This window comes from Tripterygium wilfordii, chromosome 10 (assembly GCF_013401445.1).
Source record: "Tripterygium wilfordii isolate XIE 37 chromosome 10, ASM1340144v1, whole genome shotgun sequence".
In the NCBI taxonomy this organism is placed as follows: domain Eukaryota; kingdom Viridiplantae; phylum Streptophyta; class Magnoliopsida; order Celastrales; family Celastraceae; genus Tripterygium; species Tripterygium wilfordii.
In genome coordinates, this window is record NC_052241.1 from 9,768,250 (window position 1) to 9,784,910 (window position 16,661).

The window sequence follows — 16,661 nt, forward strand, 5'->3', positions numbered from 1 at the left end:
GATTATCTACACAGTACAAACCAAGATAACATATTGCAACCCTTCTCACTATATTGCAGTCTTTCTCAGTAGAACATTTAACCCCTCCCGCTTCTGTCATTGCAATACCTGAGAATGACACACCTATACATATATGCAAAGCAAAACAAAATCCATTAGTAACCTTTTAAATCATATCACTTGATAATTTGACCTTTTTTTTTAAACCAAGAAGGCCCCAGGCTTGACTGCCACAGTCTGCACCATGACGACAAGCACTTTGGACCTGCCGAAGCCCCCAGAAACTGCAAGGCCCACGAAATCATGGAACCATTGGGAAATACCCCAATTACTTTTGAATTTCAAACCTCAGGCACTTTCAATAATTAAAAGCCAAGAGAAGTAACCATCAAAGCTATCGTCCAGCTGGTCTTACAATCTATTATTTTTTTACAATACAACTGAAAGATATGATATTTATGAAAACATATAGCATTGCACATATATTAATTTGAAAAGCAAGAGGAAAAGATACTAACATAGTGCCATAACAAAGAGGATGACAAAGAAACTTTTTTCCATTAAACTCTTTTTTTTTCTTTCCCCTTTATGGTTTCTTGTTTTTGAATTGAAAGGTGTCTGTTTGATTATAACACTGTCCACAGTACGTATTTATAGGAAATCAACCACACAGGATTGTGCAAAAATTCATATGCATTTACTCAATTACCTTTTATGGGTATATTATAATTTGTTCTTTTTCATTTTATAGGTATCGTTGAATTTTTTTTCTTTTTCTAGGTATATTTGAATTTTTTTTTCTTTATAGTTTACATATCTGATTTGAAGATATATGAGTCCGATGTTCTTAATTGCTAATAAATGGAAATGTAGTAATTAAATTTATATTGGCTGTCCATGTTAGTCCTGCACCACAACATATGACAAACATCTCGCGTCAACCACATATCCATCGTAATCTTTACTGTTTATTTAGGCAATGACTCAAATTATTTATCTTTTCAATTAACAGGTTCATACCAATTAGTTCTAAATTTATCATTTTCTTTTCCAAAAAACCCTCCACGGCTATATGTTTAATTTAGTTTGTAAAACATGTCTTATTACATCTCAAACTATATTCCATTAGAAGTCTTTTTATTCCGGTGATAGTCTTCTATCCCTTTTATTTTTAAAAACATTGACACTGCATGAATTTTATGTCACATCGTTAATTTTTTTATGTCACATCAGTGAGTTTACTATTCAACCCATGTGCATATTTGAACAATTTTAATTTTTAGATTCCTTAATCAAAACGTCTATAAATTGGGTGACCGAATTGGACCTAATGAATTGAAATTGCATTACCTGAGAAAATGACTCAATAGTGCGTACCATAATCAAATTGAGAACTTAAAGCTGCAAACTTTGAAGACAACAAAAATTGATCAGCAATCAAATCCTTCTGAAGGATTAAAAGCTTATGGGGTGTGCTTTAGTTGTTCTTTAGAAAGATAATGCAAATGTGGGAATTGTATGTATGATCTTCTAAGGGCCTGGTATTTTCTAAAATGGAAGCTAAGCAAAAGGCCTCTAGGAACTCTGCCTTCCTAATAAACCTGCCCTAGCCACCATCCACCAGTTGATCACATATCTTCTGCAGAAGTCCTTTGTGGCAGCTGCATGCTTACTATGTCCTCTCTAGGAAGACTATACACTGCTTCATTCCTGGACTCGTGAGCCATCTGACGGCTTTCGGGTGCTGTTAGTGCCAGAAGGTTTGAAGTCTCCTTGTTTCTTCGCAAGACCAGGTACGCAATTCCAGCTAAATACAATGCCATTCCCAGAAATCCAAACATTCCCAAGAACACGGCGGAAACAATCTTCAAATGCCCGTGGAAAAGATATTTTATGAAGCCGGATGCAAGGTAATATATGTTAATAGCCATGATTAGTGAACCGATGATCCAGGTGACAGTTGAAATCTGCAAACAAAAGTTGATGATATCATTTTTTGAAGCAATTAACATAGTAAAGCAGAAAAGATTCAGCAGTGATGAAACTCTACAATTCATAAGAGACATTTTAGTATGTAATACTCATTTTTTGTGGCTTAGTTGAACTACGGAAGATGTGCTAGCTCACATATACTTATATAGTCATTATTGGAATGACCTACATATATAGTCATCATGACATGAGAATCTCAAGATAAAATGTATAAGACATCTTGCAATAAAATCTTGTATCAAATTTGGGAGGTGCCCCCAATCTGAAAACAGTAGTTTACCACAATGGAGTTGGCATATGCTCCCATCTTGGCCTCGCTGCTGGTGAACTTGAGAAGTGGAATGAGAACAAAAGGGAGCTCAAATGAGAGTATCATCTGAAAAAACCAGGACCAAACTCCACCATTAAGAGACTTTTCTATTCATTATTTAGTTTTTTCTGAACAACAACGAAACTTAATTCTGACAATTAATTATTCCAAATGAGCAAGGCAGAATCCAGATGATAAGTCCACCAAAAATTCAGTACTTTTATCGACAAGTATACAGTTCAGGATAATATGTGGTGATGCAGCTTTCAGCGTAGAATTTTCACTAGTGGAAATAATGCAAAATAGTTTACAAATAACCTAGATTAAAAAATATTGTATTGGCTATAAAGTTGTCACAAACAAATATGCAATTCATTGTAGATTTCAGCAATGGGATCTTCGCAACAGTGTTTATATGAGATATTTTAATTTTCAACAGGCAGAAGTCTAGCTTTCAATTTCCCTATACACCACTTTAGTCACAAAGATAATTTCTATCAATCACTTCATAAACAGATTTGTTTATGTTTAAAAAGCATAACATGATATGGCAAGTAGAAGTCGAATATGAGAAACGAATTTTACCGATGCAATGATAATAAGTTGTCCAGCCCCAGCAGAGCCACCAATAATTGCGACAATTAAACTTGGGACTATTGCCAAGCTCCGAGTTAGAAGGTTGCGAATCCATGGCCTCAGCCTTAAGTCAAGAAAACCCTACAAAAAAGATAGGATCAGAAACATCTTACATATAGGACAAGAGGACTACTCAAGGAACCCCAGGAAATTAAAGTTCTTTAATTCTTAAGTTAAAACTAAAAGGTGAATTGTTAATTCTATTACTTTTTCCAGGAGTGGGTTACCGAGGAGGAACTATGGCTTTCGAGGGACTAAGATGAGGAAAAATAGATTTGTAATATCCTGAAAAATAAATAACCAATTCGCAAGATACCTGCATAACGTATTGCCCTGCATAAGTTCCTGTTATTGTTGAACTCTGACCAGATGCCAAGAGAGCAACTGCAAAAAGTTTCGAACTCCAACTACCTAAGACATTCTGAAAAACAATAAATGCCAAACATTATATCATGAACTACATCAATAGAGACTTTACATTCAAAAGAATGTGGAAAGCCACAGAATAAAATCTACAAAAAAGAAACTTAAGAACCCAAATGTCAGGACTGAAAGCAAAATTTTGTTTATGAGCAAGTTTTTCCAATTGCATACTTCAAGTAAAAACGAGGCCTTGTTCAAGTTCAAGTCCTTGCAGCTAGCCTGATCGTCTGCACTCAGCATTGAAGAGTTGCAAACTGCACCACTTACTGAAATAACTGATACATTAATGAGAAAGGCTATCAAAAGAGCGAAGGCACTTTCTATCGTGTAAAATCTGCATGCTTCCTGTGGGAAAAAAAAAACAAATTGCATTATATCGTCCTTATCTGAGCACACTAAATAGAACCCCAACCAAAGGATTGTGCAGGAAAAAAATTGTCTTTGACAAAGACAAGACATCTAAAGCCTAAAGGATTGTCAGGAAACAAAAGGCCAGTTTACTTTACAAGTCCAGGAGTTTTGCTTGCAACATAACGGTTTGCTACAAAAAAATCCTAAAGTGAAATGACCTTTAAAAAATGATTAAAACGAAGCTAATATCCAACAAAATTCCAAATATGGTAATTTTGCTTAGCTGAGATTGTACACTTAAGAAAATTTACCACAAGGAGCAAACGATATTAAAAAAAGGTTGACCATTCTCTACCACCATTTTGACATCAATGAATGGACGGGATTTACGTAGAGATGTAATCAAGTTTCCAATATACTAATGATCTGTACCTTAATCCCACGCATAGATCGAGGGATTTTTCTTGACAGAACCAATGCTGAGTGAAGGAAAAGATTATGCCTGAAAGGAAGAAAAAAGTTCAAGAAAACTGAGATAATTATATATGGAAGGATCCCATAATAGATTGAAAGATCTAAAAAGACCTACGGCATGACCATAGCTCCAAGTAGTGAGATGGCAAGACCAGCCGCACCATGTCCTTTGAGTTGGGGGACAAAAAGTCCTTTCAGAACTTCTGCAGCATCAGGCTTTGCATATCCAAGCTCCGCAAAAAAGCATACAGCAATTGTAAGTACAAGAAAAGCAATCAAGAATTCAAGCTTCCTCACCTGTTAAGTAAAAACATAAAATTATAATATTATTTCATTCCTTTAATATCTTCAATCAGAAGTCAGGAAAAGCAGCATATCTACTTTACAAGAACCTAATATGCAAATGGAAGTATGGAATAAAAAAAAGTTAAAAATTGTTCCCCCAACTTCAGGAAAAAAAAAGTAAATAAATTGTTGAGCTATGATAAATTAAATTTTGAACCATGTAACAAGAAGATAAGTGGAACTAGAACATTGGAGATAAATCAAGATACCCCATATTGTTGTAATGCGAGGAGCATCAAGGTACTAAGCCCAGTCAAGAGAACACCGATCCATACTGGAATGTTGAAGAGCATGTTCAGTGCAAAGGCAGTTCCAATCACTGGAAGAAAGGATAAATTTGGTTGGAATACAATACATGTCTATAATTGAGGACAAAAACAGAAACAATAGCAGGACTCAAAATCAATTCTGTTATTTTCTCACTACATCTTAAAGAGAATATATTCCATACACCTGCATCCCATTCACATCCATATGTTAGTGTGGATATGTAATAGAGTCGTCAATATGTGGACCAGAAGCTATCAACTACAACTTCAATCTATTTTCACCACTAAAATGTAGATTGGTGAGTTTGGTGTTAGTTAATTACCAGTCAAGTGCTGTAAGAAATATTTAATTAGTCTATCAAAATCTACAGTCTTTCGACTTTTAATGACTGGCATTTCGCGAGCAATACATGTGCTTCATGATGCAGTTCTTATTAGAAATGAGAGTGGAACACTATTAAAATGGCAGATGGTCAAAAAGTGGATATGACATCTGCGCTTTGCAGTGAAAAAACATCTCTGCCAATGGAGGGGTTAGAAAAGAGAGAGGATAAAATTTTAGCGAAGTACTATGGTTATGTTTCAACATGTTTTAAACAAGGTCAGGGACGAAAAGAGTGTGTCATCTGTGTTTTGCATTGAAGATCCGTCTTTAGATTTCCTTGTATTGTTTAGTCTTTTTAAATTTTAAAGGAAATATTGAAGTATATTATAAGTAATTAAATTTCGATTTGATTGGAATAACTCTTGCCTTCAGGAATGTCGCACGCAACTACAGCAATTTCAGCAAGAATCCACAAGATGAAATTCGGCACTTTAGGATATTCGTCCCTGCAGTGCTCTGCCAAATGCTTCCCTACAAGCACGAAACAATATTTGGTCATGAGTCCTGTTATGTTGGCAAATAAAGTGACTAGCAGTATATGGATACCACACACCTGTGACAACCCCAAGTTTGGCAGCAATGGATTGAATTATAAGTGCAGCACACGAAGCAACTAATATGATCCAGAGTAACTGCATGACAAACGTCTTCATTGGTAAGAACACATGCTTTGAAATGAAGTGAAATTTAAGTTAATCTAGATTCCATAAGGTGATGGATTCCATTACGTATGTGTTTCACTGCTTCAAAGTCACGAGTGATGGCCATTCTAACAGCTAAAAGGTAAACAATTCTCATGCACAAGGCTGCCGCAGTGGGTGGGGTCAGGGTCATGCAAGATGTACGTGGTCTTCCCCTGCATAATTTGCGGAGAGGCCATTTCCGGGGTTTGAACCTTTGACCTCTAAGTTTCACCTTTTCAACTTAACTACTAAGCCACATGTTCTATTAACTATTTTAAAAAATGTTATATTGCCATCCTTTTTCCAACTAGAACAATTAAAACAAATCTCAAATGCAAAAGAGTTCATCAGGAGAGTATTCACGCACCTCATACTTGTATTGGGCTCCCGACTGTAGATCAGTCTCAACTGCAAGTTAATAACAAAAGAAACATTAAAATAATAAGGAAATGCAATATTTTTAATAGCATGAAAGACAATGAGTGATTCAAATCTTACAATTTCCAGGATCAATATATGCAATAGAAACAAGAAACCCAGGACCCATATATGCAAATAAGTTTTTCCAGCTTGTCTTCTGCATGAAAAAGTCATACACAACTAATAAAGAAGCAGATTAAACACCAAATTTCAGAAACTTAGGTGCTATAAATGTAAGTTTCGAAGCAGCATAAAGTTTAAAAAGAAAGGTACTAAAGCAACAGATTAATTATCACATTAAATCCCAACCAAAATCTGAAAAAAAAATAATATCTGATAAAGAAATTTCCTAGCTGGGAAGCAAAGGCACCCAAGAAAGTCTCACAAGTCACAACCTATAGCATTGAGCATCTCTTTGTATTAATCATCAGCATCTCTATGAAAGGAAACTTACTTGGATTTTCAGCGATGAATGACTCACCACAATGAGATTTATAAAATCCACAAGCAACAGAATATACAAGCCTGTGATGTGTGGAAAAACATTCTCATCCTTATTATTCCCTTTACAGTGAATTTCACAATCCTCACATTTCCAACCAAAAATTGAATAGATGCTGACTGAAACTTAGGAAAAAAATACTGCGAATATGGATATGACTCACAAACGCAACAAAGCCTCAGAACTTATGAAAATAAATCCTATATTTCAGGAATCAAGTTGAAACCATACGGAAACAATGATATAAAAGAGTGCAAACTAGAAAACTCACATCTGGCACTACAATCCTATCAGAATCTGGATTTTCTATCAACGGCGCGTTGGAGAAACTTCCATTTCCAGTGCTTGAAATGAACTGAGGCTGCTCAGACGTTGAACCAGCCATGACTGATTTCTCTTTTCTTTCCTTACCCTTTGGTAATGACCGAAGAAATGAAACCACTAGTTAGCCATGAAAATCAAAATTGAAAGTCAATCAGCTTATCACAAACTGCGTGACAGTGGCACCAAAGCAACAACAAAAACACAATAATGACTGGCAGAATAAACTGGAAAAAAAAAATTTAACAAAAACAAGACAGTGGCCGATTGAAAGATTTTGAATGTGTTGAGAAAAGTCTCACATCGCTTAAATAAAGATCTAATGAACAGTTTATAAGCTCATGGGTTTCCTTGACTTAAAAAGACGTCTTTTAAAGCCGTGAGCCCTGGAATTCATGCGATGGGTTGGACTTGGACTTGGACTTGGACTTGGACTTGGGAAAGCGGACAGTAACTTACAATGATAGTTAAGTTTGGGCAAGGAAATCCATTGGTGTTTCCTAACAGAATAGAGTTCAAAATTTTTTCTGTTTGGCTGCTGAGAAATTGAACGGAAACAAAAAGAATATTAACAGAAAATATTGTAATGCAGATGAAAAATTTATGCTTCAAATTTTAGAATTCTACCATCTACTAATATTTCAAGATACACTTGCTACGATGGCTGCCAAAAATCCAAAAAAAATAATAATAATGATGTGAAAATCAATTAGTTCTTATGTTTGACAGACGGTTTCAGTCTTTAGGCTGCTGGTTTTCTAGTGATCCAAAAGTGGATGAAATACTTAAAGACATTTTTTAGCACCTCACTTGCAGTACTCACACATAGAAATCTCATATACTCTGCAGCCATTTATTGTGAACAAGCAAATTTCCATGATCAAAAGATAATATTGAGTACACACAGCTATGAACCAAAATCACAGGAATCCCAGCTCTCTATGGTACCATCTCATTAAACAGCACTAGCTGAATCATCAATACAGACTATCCAAACGGACTAACATTTCGAAACAAGGAATAACAAATCAAAATCAGAAAATCCACTCACCAGAAATAATTTAATATTCAACACGAATAGAAATAGAAAGAGAGAAGGTCGGGAGAGATGTGATTGAACAGAGAAAGAATCTTAAAAGAACAACATTTCTTTCAATTCCGTATAAGCTTAAAAGAATCATAAAAAGTTCAAAACTTTTTTCTGTTTGGCAGCCGAGAAACTGAACGGACACGAAGAGAATCTTAAAACTGCAATAATCCCACATTCAATCTACCAATTGAACGAACAACATTTTCTTCCTCTCCATTCCTTTTCCATTTTCTTCGAAACCAAACAGACTTACAAAGAAATCGATCATTAAAATAAACTGCAAACCCATGAAGTTTTTTGCTACACAGGTTCAGATTAACGAAAATAGAAACAAAAAACGAAAGAACTGAAGATTAAGAGATCGCAATACATATCAGCTATTTCGATTACATGCAAAGCCAAAAACAGCTCAACGAAAACAGAGGAATACCTTTCAACGCACAACTCAAAGAGCAAAGAATGCTTCACTCCACTTATCTGACAATGATTCGCAGAGTCCGCGTTCTGCGTTACTGTTTTTTTCTTTCTTTCTTTTTTTATTAGCTCTGCAGTTCCTTTTTTGTGTAAACTAAGAATCAAAAGCCAGAAACTTTTTTTTTATAGGAAATCATATTCTATTATACTGAAAATGCTCAATGCCATAGATTTGTGAAATCTTATCTTTATAACTAAAAAACATCAATTTTGATGTTTCTATGCGTGCAATCTGGGGATTGGGTAGGACTTGTGCACTATATTAATGCACCAAAAAATTTAGAAAATTTTGAAAAAATATCATAAATGTGTAGTATTTTGTATAACGAACTGGACTATATCATAGTTGTGTGGACAATTTTAGATCGTCGAATGTAAACTCAAAACACTCGATATTTCGAAGAGGATGAATTTATTTTTGTGTTGAACAGAAAATATACTGATTCGTTGTGCTAAATTATACACATTTATAATTTTTTGACAAAATTTGTGCATCAAAATGGTGCACTAGTCATAGGATCACTGCATAGTGCACAGGTCCTCTCCCGGGCAAGTGAACTTGGTGACTGAGTTTAAACTCATATCACATGCCAAAAGAAAATTTTATAAGATGTAATTCTCGATTATCAAAATAAAAAAAAATGTACTTCCTTTTCTATATAAAGTTAAGGTGATTAAAGTATATACTCGTCACTCGTGCTAGCGAGTCTCATTCGCTTACCTATAAAAAAGGAATTAAAAAGAATAAACTTAATACTTTACGCACTCCACTTTTTAAATATTTTCAAAATTAAAATGACAAGTAATGTTCATTATTTTGGGTCTCACATCTTTTAAATCAACAATTAAATTGAAATGCGTAATTTTTTTTTTTTTTTGGGAAGACCCACAGGCCACACACACGCTAAACCATGCCCGAGTGGCATGAACACGTTAAGCCATGCCCAAGGGGCATGAAGGCCATCACTGCGGATGGAAAACTACCCAAATCTCAAACCCTCTGGTGAGAATAGAACCTTGGACCTCAAGATCCTGAACAGACAACCTGACCAACCAGACTATCTCCTATTCTCATTGAAATGCGTAAGTTCAGCGGTGTTTCGCATAATGAAATTTGATGTCATAAATCAATATGGTTCAACGCCATTTGATTGGTGAAATCTTATTTTCATAGCTAAAAAAATATCAATTGTTGATATATTTTGGTAGGATTGTGAGTTTTGAGCCGCAATTCCGCCACGTCAGTGAAAAGATCACAGTAGGCACCATTGGCAGTCGTTTTGAAAAAGTCCAAAAGGGTTGCACTATTTAAACCCACTATACTCTCAACCCCCTACACCTTTAATCAATTTTGTCAAATCAATAGCATGTCATGCCATGCATCCCATGATTGTCATTTGTCAGACTCTCTTATATATAAATGATACTATATTCTCTGTATAGGACAGAGAATCTAGACAGAGAATATATTCTCTGTCTGTACATGTGTACACATATATGTCTGTATGTACACGTCAAGCACTATTAAAACCCCCTACTTTAACCCCCTATCTTAGACCCCCTTTTTGTCATGTCATGCTAACATATATATATATAACTTTTCAATTATATCTATCTATCAATTATATATGGGTATTCATTGTATATTCTCTGTCCTAATATATTCTCTGAATAGGATAGAGAATATATTCTCTGTATAGGACAGGTATGGGTTGCCTCTCCTTGAAATTGTTGGTGTTACCTCAACTAGTCAGACTTTTTGCATAGCGTTCACATATTTACACTCAGAAAAAGAGCTCAGTTATACTTGGGCTTTGGAATGTTTGCGATCCGCAATGCATGGATGCACTAGCCCACGAGTTATCGTCACGGATAGAGAGTTGGGGCTGATGAAAGCCTGTGCTCGAGTATTTCCAGAGGCTTCGAAACTACTCTGTAGATGGCATATCTATCAAAGCATTTTAACCAAATGCAAGCCATCAATACAAGACAATAGAGTTTGGAATGCATTTTACCGCATGTGGACTACGGTGATCGAGTCTGAAAATGAAAACGCGTACATGAGTAATATGACACTCCTTCAAGTAGTCTTATAGAAGTTCCCGGCAGTGATGAAATATCTGAAAGATGTGTGGCTGACAGCATATAAAGAGATGTTTGTATCTGCCTGGACAGACAGATATCTGCATTTTGGGAACCACACAACTAATAGGGTCGAGAGTCAGCATGCCAAGCTGAAAAGATTTTTGTGCTCGTCACAGTCAGACTTGGAGAGATCCATGTCATGGATTCATCAGGTTATCTTGTCTCAGGACATAGCTATCAAAGCTAGCATTGAGAGAAGTCGAACCATCATCCAACACCGATTCAATATACCGCACCTTCGGGATTTATGTGGTTTTGTTTCAATCGAGGCGTTGAATTTGATATTGATTGAGTTTGAGCGATCAAAAGATGTTGGACAGATTGCTTACAAATGCGAATGTCATCTTCGTAGGAGCTATGGACTACCGTGTGCTCACGAACAAGCCATGTACGTGAGCGAATGTCATACTGTACCGCTTGATGCCATTGATAAATTTTGGAGAAAGCTTGATCTAATGCAATGTCAGTCGATTGAAGAGGATGACATTGACTGTAACACTGATGTACAAATGTTCACAGAACATTTCAAGCAGCAGCCAAGACATGTAAAAGTCAGTTGGCTAAGGAAATTGAGGGAAATATTCAGACCTTCATCAACTTCTCTTCGTGAACCGGCTGTGAAGACCAACACTAGAGGGCGTCCGTCCACAAAGAAAAAGGTAGCCACCAACACTCGTAATAATCCAATAGCATATGTCATTGATGAGAGTGATTTTGTTCAGCCTCGGGAGCCTCACAGACACAGTTCTTCATCCGAACGCCCCGAATCGAAGATTTTTGAATACGATTTTTCCTAATCTTATGAACCAGAGAGACACAGTTGCTCCTCAATTTACAATACTCAGTCTCTCTCTACACAGGAAAGTTCGATGTTAAGAAAGGAAAACTACTCTTTATGATCCTATATTGATCAGTTTCCAGCTATACTGCATCCTTACATCAGGGACGTGCAAGATGTAAAAGCTGATGGAAATTGCGGCTTTCGATCGATAGTTGTGTGTCTTGGTCATGGGGAAGATGAATGGCCCAATGTTCGGTATAACCTGATGGCAGAGTTGGAAGCATTTTGGAAACAATATGTTGAAATACTTGGCGGTGAAGAGAGGGCATACAGTGTTAAACACTCACTGAACTTTTTTCAAGATGATGTTGCAGCACCATTTGAGCATTGGATGACAATGCCAGATATGGGTCTATTGATTGCTTCTGCATACAATGTGATATTGCATGTTCTTCATCATGCAGAGAGTTGGACATATCTACCACTACGTACAGCTCCTCCATCACCCTATCTACGCGTTGCCATTGCTATAGGACACGTAAATGGTAATCACTACGTCAAAGTTGGTTTGACAAGGAATTATCCAATGCCTCCCATCACACCCGAATGGGTTCACTGTAGGCATACTTGTGCAGCTGCATGGGCGACTCCGTATGCGGAACGATTAGATGCGTACATACACTCATATGGATTCATCAAATCTTCATCTGAAACTTTTATTCATGTACTTGAATAAATTATTGTCTTTGTCATACAAAATTATGAAATTAATATCAAAAAAATATAATTTCTCTTTTCTTTACACAAAAATTAAAAAAATAATAATAATTTAAAAAACCAAATAAAAAATCTTAACCAAACGGAATATATATATATATATATATATAAGTATATATCTATATATATGTGTGTATGTATGTATATATCTATATATATGTGTATATGAGATGAGACATGATGAAAAGACATGATATGACAAGACAAATACTGACAACCTAAGGGGGTTTAAAATAGGGGGTGTGTTTATCAATTTCCAGTCCAAAACCACTACGTTTCTCTTCTTCCCATCAATACGACATGGTTGTTGCCAATGTTCTGACCACGAGCATGCGAAAACGACAAATGTAGCTGTCGTACGTGGAATTGCAAGTTTGTTTCTTTTAGGTCAAAACTATGACGTGGAAAATGTGGGACAATCCAGTACAAACTTACTTTTGACTTGATTGGGATTGGGAACCTAATACTGTGGGGTCAAGACTGAGGATATCCTAAGACTGAAATTCTTTGTACTTCGGTTGTAATCGACGGCTGAGATTTTTCTTCCCATCACAACATTGAAAAGTCTTGCTTTTGCATCACCTCTCATGTAACAAAAGTATTGGTGGCCCTAGTTTGATTGGGTCCACATGTGTGTTTGGAGTCTGAAATTATTAAGCTCTACTAGATGTATAAGTATATGTATATGTGGATTGATTTTTGCATCCAAGGAATTGGTCGCTCTAAGTATTTTTACAGTCATTCCTACTCCCCTCATGAATTTTATTTCAGAAAAATATTTGCCGCCCTACTCAAACTCATGACATTGTGGAGGTGAAAACGTGGGTATCTCTACAAGCGTTCATACCCTCTCCTCCATGAATTTTATTTCAAGAAAACATCATGCTTCCCTCCACTCAAACCCATAACCTCTTGAAAGTGGGAAAGTGAGTACCCAAATGACCCTAAACCCTAAAGTACCAAAGTGAGTAAGTGACCATAAGTTGGATACTCACTTCCCCTGGGGTGGTGGGATGTTATCTAGAAAGAAAATTCGTGAGGGGAGGGTAGGAACGCCTATAGAAGTATCCTCGCGCAAACAATTCATTGGATGCAAAATTCACATCCACAGTAGTTGTGTACCTGTCTTTCAATAAGGTAATAGTATTTATTTAGTAACCGAGAACGATATATTATAATTTTGCCCTTTGGACATTCGATATGTGTTTGAACTCGATCGTCAAGCCCATGCAAACACAAATTTATTACTGACAACATGATAAGTTGGATCAAAACACACCACATGACGATAAGAATAAGGTAATAGTAACTGCTAGTCAACTAGAATAATTTTTAATTGGACAAAGATTCCCATTGTCATCCAAAACAGTAACTGTGTTTGTGTGAACAGAGTATGTTCTAACACGTCGCTTTATGTATGGTTTGAATAATGTGAGTGTTTTTATACTAAGGGTCAGACCTTTATAAATGGCTAATATTGTAGCGAAGTATTGATGCCAATGAATTTGGGCTCTTGTTCTCAGTGAGTTCTTTGATGCGCCGACTGTGGTGCCATAGGGGAATCTTGAAAAAGAACGGTCCATAGCTTAGCTTAGGCCCACTGTCAAAAATGCTACATACATGATCTATCCATTGGGGTGGAAAAAGGGTCGATTCCTGCATTCTTGCATGAACAGATTATGAAATAGTAAAATTCATACATCTCCCATTCAAAAAGAATCTATCTAGAATCACATTAATAAAAGTCCAAAAATTTCTTCTAATATACAGTGGAACACCAGGAAATTAGAGATAAAATTAGAGAGCCAACCAAGTTCATGAAGACCAGAAACATTTGATGCTGTCATATTTGCAAACCGTCATATCTGTGGTTAATGTAATACACCCGAATCAGATTAGCTAACTACATATATTTTCCATTATTTCATGACTGCAAATCAGATAAGGACCAAAACATATATTAAGAAAAGTAAATATGAGCCTTGTCCACAACTTACTTTGATGAAAGAATGTTTTTGTAATTCTTTTACTGATCAAGCTTAATCAACCCATACTCTTGTGTCCTTATGTTCAATCTCTCCCATGGAATACCTTGAAGGTATTTTTCCTGCCCTCAGTTGCGCAGAAGAATTGACAGCACTACTACATCTTTAAAGCAAATTGGCTATTGGAAAATGTAAAGAACTAAACAAATAAACAATGAAATAGCTGTTTAGATATTGTTAGCTACATCCAGAGCAAAAAATCAAGCAGTAGTGCATCCAAGGCATGTTGAGTTGAATGGCTGAAATGAGCAAAATCCAGGAACACGTCATAGCATACTGCAAACATGAGGTTTTGACCTTCTCTTTTCCTGATTACTATAGAAAGGGGCCCAACATAGAAATGGAGCCATGCAATTTCTTTTGTTACTATATGCATTAGTAATCAACATATCAGTTCACTAACCTTTGGTGCTTCTCTGACACATATCCCACTAATTACAGGCTACCATCAAAACCTTCAAATATTATTATAAGGACCATGCATTCTCTTTTATGGAGACTCTCGTGTCAAGTAATTGCAATGGCCTATAGGTTCCAATGTTAGGAAAAATATCAATTTCGGACATATAACTTATGTTTAATTTTGACTTAATCCGAGTTGAGCAAATTCGATTATTCGAATCAGACAGAGTTTTGCTACCCCTATCTATTAAAGATGATGAACATTATTTGCACCCCATTTTTTACTAAATACAAACCACTCTAGTGTGTTTTTAAAGGGTTAGTGAGGTGTACTTAGTAAAAAACGGGGTGCAAATAATGTTCATCATTAAAGATACTCTTACACCCTCCCGAATGCCTATGAAATGAAAGGCCCACTATCAGTAATTGTATTTGTAATGTGAATTGTGAGGTTTGAATTCAGTGAGCGCCTTAGACCATCCATTAGGAAATGGTTCATGGCACATGGCAGTCCAGTCACAGATTCCCCAATCCGGGTCTCTTTACAGGAACCAAGAGGCCCACACTCCTTGTCAAACTCACATTCTTTTAGTAGACAAAAGGTTCAAAACTTGGAACTTTTTAGTTTAAGCCCAGAAACTTGTTAGGTCTTATTAAGGCCCATTGTACTGAAGTATCACCAATGGTCCTGGCCCGGTCTCAGTCTTGCTTCAGCCCAGTGAATGAAGTGAGCCCAAAACATATATGCATGATTGTTCTTAGAAACAAATGGCTTCATCACTTCGAAGATACTTCTGTAAATCATCACTTTGAGGATCAGTAGCTGGATAAAGTGCACTACCCATTGAACCTTCCTCAGGACTAAAAGAGGAAACATGGTATCCAATGATGAGCTATTGGCACTAATTTAGGAAGATTTCTTAACGCAGTAGAAAATGCAACACCAAGGCTAAACCTAAGTTTAAGCTTAAAAACACACGAAACTGAAATCCATTTGAGAGAGAAGCAATCTCAAATATTGTATAAAATCGTAGCATGTTGTCTTAGGAGATTAAGACCCTAAATAAATAAGAAAACTGAAATAGAGGAAATTGCAGGAATTAGGAAAAATGTCAAAAAATATTAAAATCTGACATTCTTCACTTGTATACTTATTAATTTCTTTCAATGAATTCATATTACTGAAACGTGTAACATGTGCTAATGTGTGTGTGTGTTATATGGCATATTGTGTTTAGTAAAACAAAAGAGAGAGATACCAAGTGCCGACATGGTGGTTGTATCCTGTATGCAGGTATCAGGGACTATGTTGTATATTTGTATCAATTACTGATGCAAAAAAGTCTGGGCATTATTATATATTCAGTGATGGTATAATACTACACATTTTGTTCCCGAATGTTCCAGATATGGGACTCGCCAATTCGTTTAAAATTATAAAGTTTACAATTTGAATTCAATGGTTTGGGAGATGTGTCACATCGATCATACTATATTTTTGTTTTTCTATTTTTAAAATTTGGATATGAATTATAAACTTTAGGGAATTTTGGAGACCCCCAATACAAATGTGTTCCTCCCTTTATGCAACTATGGACAATGACGACGTTACACACATTTGCATGCATAGCTAGGACCATGTGTTACTCGTGCTATACATTTATGTAGATCAATGAGGAACTGTTTATATCGAGAATGATTAAATGACCCTCACACACCTACGGACATGTGATAAGTTAGGTCCCACAGCTTGTAAGGAACAACCAACCTTAGCCGATACGTGGTAAGGCCATGACATTTTTATTTCTAATATTTTTCATTTTGTAGATTTTCTAG

At 36.0% G+C, this 16,661-nt stretch overlaps 1 protein-coding gene across 2 annotated transcripts; it reads right to left on the reverse strand.

Moving 5' to 3' along the window:
- Positions 1 to 1,374: 1,374 nt before the first annotated feature.
- Positions 1,375 to 8,782, reverse strand: LOC120006886 (metal transporter Nramp6). 2 transcript variants are annotated; one of them, XM_038857005.1, is made up of 14 exons: positions 8,632 to 8,782; positions 7,062 to 7,202; positions 6,367 to 6,445; positions 6,236 to 6,276; positions 5,739 to 5,817; positions 5,552 to 5,656; positions 4,741 to 4,850; positions 4,302 to 4,483; positions 4,145 to 4,214; positions 3,533 to 3,706; positions 3,255 to 3,359; positions 2,888 to 3,019; positions 2,273 to 2,368; positions 1,375 to 1,967 (listed from the first exon to the last, which is right to left on the reverse strand). In XM_038857005.1, exons 2-14 carry the CDS (start codon positions 7,173 to 7,175, stop codon positions 1,629 to 1,631), a joined length of 1,626 nt encoding a protein of 541 aa, XP_038712933.1. In that variant the 5' UTR covers positions 7,176 to 7,202; positions 8,632 to 8,782; the 3' UTR covers positions 1,375 to 1,628. The 2 variants fall into 2 exon arrangements, with proteins under 2 accessions (XP_038712933.1, XP_038712934.1); XM_038857006.1 differs by having other exon boundaries at positions 1,629 to 1,967; positions 7,062 to 7,231; positions 8,632 to 8,780.
- Between the last annotated feature and the right edge of the window lie 7,879 nt (positions 8,783 to 16,661).